The sequence below is a fragment of the Amblyomma mixtum genome, chromosome 7 (genome assembly GCF_055824585.1).
Source record: "Amblyomma mixtum isolate Tamu chromosome 7, ASM5582458v1, whole genome shotgun sequence".
Lineage (NCBI taxonomy): Eukaryota > Metazoa > Arthropoda > Arachnida > Ixodida > Ixodidae > Amblyomma > Amblyomma mixtum.
The window spans coordinates 99,881,264-99,891,266 of record NC_143018.1 but is presented as its reverse complement, the minus strand read 5'-3'; the positions used below and the strand labels follow the sequence as shown (position 1 = coordinate 99,891,266).

The 10,003-nt window shown below is 50.7% G+C and overlaps 1 protein-coding gene across 1 annotated transcript in view; it reads right to left on the bottom strand.

Annotated features, from left to right (window-relative positions):
- Nucleotides 1–413: 413 nt before the first annotated feature.
- LOC149336965 (uncharacterized) overlaps nt 414–10,003 on the bottom strand; it is a 46,504-nt gene continuing 36,914 nt past the window's right edge. The window contains exons 9-10 of the mRNA XM_089554294.1: nt 3,670–3,983; nt 414–546 (exon numbers count right to left, since the gene is read on the bottom strand). Of these exons, the coding sequence (XP_089410420.1) occupies nt 414–546; nt 3,670–3,983 (447 nt within the window). The remainder of the gene's footprint in view (nt 547–3,669; nt 3,984–10,003) is intronic.

The following is a 10,003-nucleotide window of genomic DNA, read 5'->3' as shown; positions in this document are numbered from 1 at the left end:
GCCTCTTTCTCTATCGCTATTGATCGGACCCTTCCTGTCCCAACTGCCCCTGTATCTATGCGGACCTTGCCCATTGCCTCTTCTATTGCCCGGCTGCTCAGCAGTCGGGTTCCTACCCCCCACCCTCTCTATCCATCACCACCTGGCTCGACTGGCTTGGCGCTGAAGGGGAGGAAGAACAGCGACTTCTGGTCGCCCACAGCGACTTCTGGTCGCCCAGGCGGTCGACATGCTCGGCCTGTAAATTTTGGCCGAATAAAAGTCTTCTGCTACTACTGCATCACAAGGGTGAGAACAATTGAATTTTGGCTTTTATGAAGCTTCCGCAGCAGCCTAGACAGAGCCGTTGGCCGCTCATGGACAGTCAAAGGCACCTTAGTCATAGAACAAGCATTGATCTCAGCGCAGAGCCCTCATCTTAATTTCTTATTGATCAGGACGCATAAACGCACGCTGCCCGTGGCCTCGGTGCCGTTGGCGAAGATGTAGCGGGAGGAGTATTTGGATAGCGGCCACGTCTTGCCGTTCCTCAGGAGGGGCACCGTCCTGGGAAAGAGAAGCGCGCGTTAGTTCTGATAAAACGATTTATACAGATGTCTTGCGCATCTAAATAAATTACCGCTGTGTATCTAACCGTTAGGAGTAGGCGTCCAGTGTTTAAAGGGACACTGAGGAGAGCTCTATTAATATTTTTTTTATAGCAAAATCCGATAGTTCGGCATTTCATGGCTTTGTTGCCACTTGGCCGGCAGCGAAAGATGCATTTATTTCTAAGAAATTTGGATTCGAAGTTGAAATAGTTTTTCCCGCCGCTCTGATTCAAACTTGGGATTCTGCTATGACGACAGAGAAATAAGTGACGTGAAACATGACATTCACTTGACGTAACGCAGACTCCGTGATTTCTGGCGGCTAGCAGTGCGGCCCAGCAGCAGCCGAAAAGAAAGCTACCGCCGGCCGCACGTTGAAGGCATCTATCGGCTATTGCGGCCGTCGCTTCGTTTACATTTGCACCGGCATTTTGCCAGCGTTACAATGGATCCCGTTCTCGAAGTCGTCAACGAAGTTCTCGCAAATAGACGCCTTTAGCATACCGTGTACCTTGTTACCGTTAGCGGAATTCCGGGAGCCCCCATACCGCTGAGAGCAAGCGCTGATTGGTCCCGGCGCTGCAGGAGCGCGCGTAGCTATCGGGTACGTGGCGCCATCTGGCGACGTCAAGGAGATTTGCGCATGCATTTGCTGCGCCTCAGTGATTCGTAGCTTCTCGTGTCCTAGTGTTGCTAGAACTATTGGTTCTAGCAACACTGTTTTGTTCTATGACGCCATGAAGCTTGTACTTGCGAGTTTGGCCTGTGGCGGCGATACCTGTATTTTGGTTCTTGCTCTTTTCTATGTTACAGGAGCTTTGTTGTCAGTATGAATGGCGTTTTTGTAATCAGGAGCTGGTATTCTGTCGATGCAAGTCAACTTCAATTTCTCCTCAGTGTCCCTTTAAGGTGGTGTTCGCGCATTTTTATATCTCTGGCCTCTTTGTGTAGCTTAATACAGGTGGTGCTGATCGGTTGAGCCCAACTGTTCAGCGTCAAATCTTAGTTGGGTTTGAATTAAGAGAATTGCCGGTTCACAATTCCTCTATCCTAAGAACTAGCCGTGAGTCTATGGACGCACGAAATGGTCATGATGCGTGCAGAAATATGACAGACGACGGGTGATCCTTGAAGATGATGGTCAACACCTTTTTCTGCGCGAGTATGGTACGAAGCGCTACATGTGTTTTACGTAGCCACGAATAGCGCAGTTAGCCGTGCACTACGTGGCGTAGCAAGCTGCAAAGATATCTCAAACATTTTGAATGATATTCATTGACGGCCTTGCATAATTATACCTCGTCCGTGCATTACGCCATAGACTGTCTTTTTGGGCATTTAAGCGCAAGGTCAATGTGCCTGACGCGAAAGATGATGCAACAGGACTTTGGAAGGCGACTCACTGGAAAACCTAGCGCTAAGGACCACGATGTAAGAATATATTTAGTTTACGGCAGCGCCCCCCTTGGTGGAGAGCGGGCACAGATAGCGTGCGTGTTTTTTTTTTACATGCGCCGATCGCAGCGGCGCGGGGGGCTGCAGCGTGCGGGCGGACCATTTGGGGTGCGTTTATTTAAGAAACTTGCTTCAAACTTGTGACGTAAAGACCAAGAATGACTCTGTGAACACGATTTAGAAGGAAATGCCGACGCCGGCTGGCCTCAGAGATTCAGGAAGAAAAATCGTTCTAGACGTGCCTGGAGACTCCTCGAACAACGGCCGTAGACGGTGGTACACACACTTCACGTCTTGGTCTGTTCTAGCTTAAATCTCTTTCTCCTTAGAGCACAGTATTCAGCGATATAGGAGAGCATGAATTTTTCTTCATTGTCCCACTTCAGGCTAAATGCCTCTCCATGCATGTCACACCAATTAATTCTGTCCTATGGGTTGCCGCAACTGGCACAGAACAGGACGGTTTGGAGAGATATGGAAGGGGTTCTTGCCCTGCAGTGGCTGTAGTCAGGCTAATGATGGTAATATTTTCGTTTTAATGACCTTATTCAGAGGCACTGACGGATTTGAGTGGAGGAAATGACCCAAGGAAGGTACAAATGTCAGCGTAGTGGATCGGAGCTACCACTGGCAAACGATGACGTGGTCTAGATTTGTGAGAGGCGGTTGTGGATAAGAGATAAGCGCATGTTTTTTTTATCGTTCCCCGCTCATGACTGATGATGTGAGCTCCGAGGGACCTCCTCCATCACCCGGAGCTATTCGAGTAAATAGTAATACCGTGAAACACATTGAAAATAAAAAGGAAATGTCAGGTTCGTAGCCTTCACCAGAAGGAGGCTGCACAAAATATTTTAGGAATATTCTGAATCCGTGAACACCGTTCGGATTTTAGAGCAATCTAGCACAAGTAAATAAAAACTAGTCATAAGCTTGGCTTTGACTACTGGATGACAAAGACCTCTCCCATATCCCTCCAATTCTTCCTGCCCTGTGAAAGCTTCGGCCACCTTTCTTCTGCAAACTTCCTAATCTATTCCGGCCTCCTTTCTCTCTGCCGCACCGTGCCTCACCGTGCCACACTAGCCTTATCTCGGAATACATTCAGTTGCCCTATTGGACGATTGGTTATCTTGCGTTAACAGGGTATGCACTGCGCAGGTACATTTCATGTAAATTTCGGACACGCTATCTTTAACTAGCGTTGGTTTCGTGACTCACTGTACTCTCTTCCTATGCCTTAATGCCTCTCCTTCTGAGGGATGTTGTCAGTGGGATGTTACTGGGAGGGAAGGAAATAGAAGAAGACTTGCCCTACTATGAAAAACTATTTATGCTGCTGATGATGATATCAACTGTGATAGTACAACATGAAGCACACTGTGATGGAAGTGTCGGGAATGCTTGGAGCGACTCTGAATTCGCAGCCGGCGGCAAGTGATTCGTAAACCAAAGTTTTTGCATCTGACTGAGGCCGAAAGGTGGAAGCGACGGCCAGCATAGCCCACGTGACCTTTTCCTCATTAGCATTAGCAACTGCATTAAGGCACCCACAGTGCAAATTCGAACTTTTTTTTTTTGGGGGGGGGGGAAGGGGGGGGGGGGAGCCCCGGACTGCGCTCACCCTTCTGAAAGGAACTGGACGACTTCTGCGGTGCTCAGCATTGGCTCGAAGAGCGGCAGAGAGCCGCTGTCGACCATGTAGTGGTAGCCGCGGTCGGCTTTCCAGGCTGCTGCGCGCGTGCCACAACCCGAAACGGCGGCGGCCAGGTGCAGAAGGCTTTCCTCGTAATTTGTGCCTTTAAGGTATTTCAACACAACTGAAGCGTAGCCCGCGACCACGTATCTCGCAGCGAAAGCCAACAGCTCCTCATATGTCGAAGCGCTGCCGTTGAGCTCGGCTTTTGGTTTTACGTACTCGTCCATGAGAGTCCTGGCCTGCAAACCCAAGAAAGAGCGCACAGTGGAAATTAAATGTGGTTCCCATTACAAGACTCCCAATTTCGTGTTTCTTAATCCTAAAACAGATCTGTCTATAAACGAAACACGATGACTGAGCTTGAGAGTGTGCATGGATGTTGCGTTGTGAAGATGCTATCAAATAATCGCTGAGCGTTCAACCAAAGAACGCAGTGGTGGCCCAGGTTCGTAAACAAGTTAGGGACAGAAACCACGCGACCAGAGGCGGAGTAGTGTGAGCAGGAAGTTGCTGGTGAAGAAAGCTGTAGAAATTAATTTACATTTTCGCGGTAGTTAAGTTCCGAACGTGAGAGTACCCGTTAAAGACAAGGAGCAGACACTGTGTAGCACGCTAATACGCCCCTGCACACACCACGAAGTCTGGCTGCATTTAGCAGCCAGACTCAAGATGGCTTAAGGAGCCACCCACCACTGAAGGCGGCACCGTTGCCCCTTCGCACTGGTTCCGGTGGCGAGGGCCCGCACTTCCAACGGCAACGTCGATGATTGCACCGTTACGCAACACTTCTTCCAGCGACGGTGCTTTTATAACAGCCCTCTGCTCTTGAAGAGACTGCTCTGAAGCTGAGCCTTTGATCAGAGTTAACTTTGAACACCCATTTCTTGGAAGGGCACCACCTCAGAGGACGCCAACCTCTTATGTCCGTGGCTAGCCGTGTGAAAAAACGTTTTACTTCTCCCACCGACGCCATTCATCGTTCATGGAAGAGGAGGCATTTGTCTTCTACGGCTCCGTCTGGCTGCAACAAAAAGCCAATGTTGGCGCTCTGCCGAAACTGGCCTGTCTGCGAGGTGGGGAAGGTCCACCTTTCTGCTATCGCCACCACCGCCGCTGCCGGCAGCCGACCCCGCCACAACGCCTTTCCTTACTTATCGCCGGGAGAGTCCGCAGGTTAATCCACTTGGGCTGGAGGTCGATGCCCGAAGGAAAGAGAAATAAGGCCAGAGAGTGGATGCAAGCGCGGAAAATGGTAGTACTGCGGTCGCCTTCGTGATCTTTTGTTCAGGCATCACCTAATCACTAGAGGTGATCCATTGTAAAGTCATCAAGCGGGCTCTCGACCTCCCGGTCGCCACGTCCAACCAGAGACTTCTCGCCTTGGGCGTGGTGAACACCTTCGGGAAGATTCTTGAAGCCCATTTAGTCAACCAATAAACGCGTCTTGCACAGATCACATCCGGTTGCCGCCTTTTGAACTCTCTTTTGGAATGAGAGAGTGCCATAACCTAGGAGAAGCGCCCTCCGGGTCCGACCCCTTCCCCGAAACATGTCCAGAGAAAACGAAATCAATCGTCGCTAAGCGCGCTCGGAAGCGTTGGCGCGCCACAATGGTCATCCACCAACATTTGCATTATGTGGACGTTGACGGCCCTAGCCACGTGGGGTGGTACACAGCCGCAGTCGTACACAACACAAACACAGTTAACGGCTCAATTTCAAAGCCTACAGTTCAACACACGTGGATGGTATTGCCATAGATCCAGCCCTACTAATTCTTTGTCGAAATAAATCACCGACTCGCGAGAGGCCTGTCGGAACTATGAGCTAGGCTCAGCTCCCGTGCTTTCCGGCTCCAGCGCATACTGCGACCTAGCTGCCGATACGAAGCTCGAACTATGTATCCTCATTTGTGCCCTCGATCACCAGGGACTCCAGGGGAACGAACAGGCCGATCGGGCCGCCCGCGCACTCTCTCCCCGGGCTACGTCCCTGTCCTTGGAAGGGTACTCCCAATCAGACAATTTTGCCTTTACATTCAAATACATATCATATTATGACGGCCATGAAAAGGCGATACCAATTCAGCGTGGTTGGCGTCGCTGGCTAAGCCGAAGATGAGGAGAACGAGGTTGGTGGCGTCTCGTGCTCGGCAAGGTACATGCATCTGCAATTAAGCCTGAGCACATCATCATGAAGCGGACCGAGCTGCTTTCAATCACCCGTCCCGGTTTTAATAAACCACTGATCGTAACATTTGGTGGAGGGTGCCGAGTATACTGGTTCCCCGAAGACGGATCCCCAGCTTCAACATCGCCGGAGTGGTCGCCTTTGTGGTCTGCCGCCTTCTGTGCCTATTAAATCCCTGGACGGCGACGCTCCGAGGTCTGTGCCGAGCAGTTCATGGCACCATCTCCGGGAGCCGCGGTCATTCGCCAGCTCAACCAGCGAAGACGTGGATGAATGGCTTACCCACTACGAACGGGTGAGTCGCTACAATAAGTGGAACATTTACGCCCGACTTGCAAACGTCGTATTTTCCCTGACCGACACGGCCTTAGCGTGGTATGACAACCACGAGGATTTCTTTACGACATGGGACCGCTTGGTAGAGGGGCTTAAAAAAGTGCTTCGGCGACTCTGTCACGACGAAGAAGCGGGCTGAACAAGCGCTTGTACAAAGGGCCCATATTCCCGGTGAGACCTGTACGAAGTACGTTGAGGAAATCGTCAAGTTATGCAAGGTCGTTTCTCCTCACATGTTAAAAGAGGACAAAGTTAGTCGCTTAAAAGATTTGCCGAAGACATTTACAATTTTCTTATCGGTAAAGCCAGTCTAGAGTCCGTGTCTGATGTCATCCAGCACTGCCGCACGTTTGAGGCATTGAAAATGCGTCCGATCACACCAAAATTCGAAATTCGGACGCCACTCCTCCTCGCCTCCGCCGGGAAACTAGTAGGCCCGACTGATGGAGGTGAGGTCGATGGAAGTCTGCTGACAGAATAGATACCCCTGCCTGTCGTTATGCTGCTGAACAAAGTGCATGTACTCGTGGACGGTGTACTTGTGATTGATTTAACTGATACCGGTGCTACTGTTTCCGTTATGTGCGCTGCTTTAATGAGTGTTCTCGGACGCAAAGTTGTTTCGGTGGGACAAAGATGTCCAGATTTTGTGGTGAGAGTAGCGCACCCTTGCCTGCCATTGGAGCGTCTAGTGTTAAGATTGCCTTGAGTGGTGAAGCGTTCAGCACGAAAATGGCGTGCTCCGATCAACGCACGACGTCATTCTTGGGCTCGACTTTTTCCATATGTGTGGTGCCAACGTCGACTGTCATACCGATGAGATCAGCGTCGGGAAATGTTTCACTACTGCCCGTGTGGAAGGCTCTTGCAGTTCTGTGTTACCCGAGATACTGTCGTGCCTCCTTTTTCGGCCGTATGCGTACCGGTTTCCTGTCCCGATACCACTGTCGAAGTGTTTGATGCGACTGTGGAGCAGAACTATTTCACCTGCATGAAGAATATTTTGGTTCCTCATGCTATAGCTTGCGTTACCAACGGCCGCACTGACTTGTGGAGAGTGAACTGTTCGACAGAATCTGTATATCTGCCTGAAGGCCTGAAGCTAGCGTTGTGCAGCCACTACTCACGAGTGTCCTTTGTCTTGATTACCGAACCCTTGGACGCGGAAGCGCCACAGCTTTATGACAAGTCCAAGTTACTTCGCATGATAGACAACTCGCTCTCCACGCATGAGCGGCGTGCTCTGTTAGCCATTCTCCTGCGACACTCCACAATGTTTGATTTTTCACAGCCCGGTGGTCCACCTTCCATCCCCTTATCTCGGACCCTTCAGAGGGCTGACACTGGCGCCTCACATCCGATCCGGCAAAAGCTTTAGCGAATGTTCCTGTCTGAACGTAAGCTAATCAATGAACAAGTGAAGGAGATGTTAACCAAGTATGTTATACAAGAGGCGTCGAGTTCCTGGGCTACTCCAGTAATTCTTGTTCGGAAGAAGGGTGGATCATGGCATTTTTGAATGGATTACCCTCGTCTGTATGCAGTCACAAAAAAAGACGCATACCCCCTATCTCGAATCGATGATGCCATCAACTGCCTTTTTTCAGCCTCCTACTTTTCTTATATTGATCTTCGGTCCGGGTATTGGCAAATCCTTACGCATCCCGCCGGAAAGAAACAGCGTTTCCCTGAGGGCCTTTATGAATTTAATGTGATGCCATTTTGCCTTTGCAATGCTCCCGCCACCTGCGAGAGATTTCTGGATGCTGTACTCCGTGGTTTAAAAGGGGAAATAAGCATGTGCTACCTAGACGATGTTGTCATCTTCAGAAGACGTTCAGTGAGCATAACGACCGCTTAGCTCTCGTCCTGGACTACATGCGCAAATCTGGCCTTGTGATTAACTCTAAAACGTGCCACTTTGGTGCGCGTCCAGCAGTAGTGCTTGGACACCTCGTTGACATTGACAGCGTCAGACCTGACCCAGCCATGACTGCAGCTGTCAAGTCGTTCAAGCCACCACAGTCTGTCAAATAGCTGTACAGTTTCTAGTGCTTATGCTCGTATTTTCACCGCTTTATTGATCGCTTTGCGGACGTCGCATACTCCCCGACAGACCTACTTCAGAAAGATGTGGCTTTGGAGTGGACAACTGAGTGCGGCTCCACCTTCTGCCAACTAAAAATTTTTCTCACGTCCCACCCTGTACTTCGCCACTTCGATTCGCCCACAGAAGATTCATACTGACGCCAGCGGTGTTGGCCTCGGAGTTGTTCTCGTCCAGCGCTGCGAAAACAAAGAGCAAGTTGTTGCGTATGCGAGTCGCTCGCTCAGCAAGCCGGAGCGCAATTATACAGTTACCGAGCAGGAATGCTTGGCGGTCGTCTTCACCACGCAGAGTTTTCGTTCATATCTGCACAGACGCCCGTTCACCATCGTCACCGACCACCTTGCCCTCTGCTGGCTCGTTAACCTTCGTGACCAGTGCGGACACCTTGCACGGTCGGCTCTCCGGCTGCAAGAGTTCGACTACCCTGTTTTCTACAAGAATGGTCGCCGTCATGCTGACGCAGACTGTCTTTGGAGACTGCCTCTTCCTCAGTCGGAGTCGAACAGGGATACTTTCGACCCCTGCGTCGCGTCAGTGTGAATGTTTTTTTCTGATTTCGCAACGTTTAAAGCGGAAAAGCAGAAAGATTTAACCCTACGGTCTCTCCTTGCGGAGGCTGAAGACCCATCCAATGTCAGCCACTTTTGTGTGTGAGATGGTCTTCTGTGGAAGAAAAACTATTCTTCTACGGGCTACCGTTTCCTTTTGCTAGTTCCGAAGAGCCTGTACACCTCTGTCTTGCAGGTCATGCACGACGACCCTACATCTGGACACCTTGGTTCGGCACGGACGCTCTACCATACCCAGGCACGCTCCTATTGGTCGAAAATGCGGGCCACGACTGAGCAGTACGTCGCCAGCTGCACTCAGTGTCAACGATACAAGCGAACTACTAGCCTTGCCTCTAGTCAGCTTCACCCTGTGACACCACCTGCAGCACCACTGGAGCAAGTGGGCATAGACCTCCAAAGCCCGTCTCCGAAATCCTATCATGGGAATCGCTGGATAGTGGTTTGTGTCGGTTGCATTACTCGGTATGGCGAAGCGCCCCAACTGGAACCCCACCCTAGAGGTATCGGAGGCGGCCCTGGTGGGCTGTCAAGACCTCAAGACCCAACGGGCCTTGGTTCTATGGACGCTGGCGGCGTTACCCCCGGAACCCCGGAATAGGGTCTCCACCTGGTATGGTGAGGGGCAGGGCCCTATAGGGCTCTACCGAAGCACCTCTCTAACTATTCAATGGATGACAATTTTTTTTTGACACACTGACCGGAGCTCAAGAGGTCCGAAATATATGGAAAGAGAGCCAGACATGGGCGTCGACAAGGGTTTCCAAGAGGCAGCGAGGCAATAAAACTGCCGACGGGACTACGTATCTTGTTTAAAATAGCTTATAGCACAGATATTCCAGCGTCAACAAAATGTGGGCTGACGTTTGCGTAAGCCTTGACATAGGGGCTTCAAAGGCGTTGTCCTATCTGTTGGGACTACATGGCTAACCGAATTAGGTTCTTTCTTTGGAAAAGTGGCTCGAGTCATAAGTACTCTGATTCCAAGCGATAAGAGCGCGCATAGGGCTCGAAGTGTGCTGGAGGGCTGAAGGGGCAAGACAGGCATCAAAAG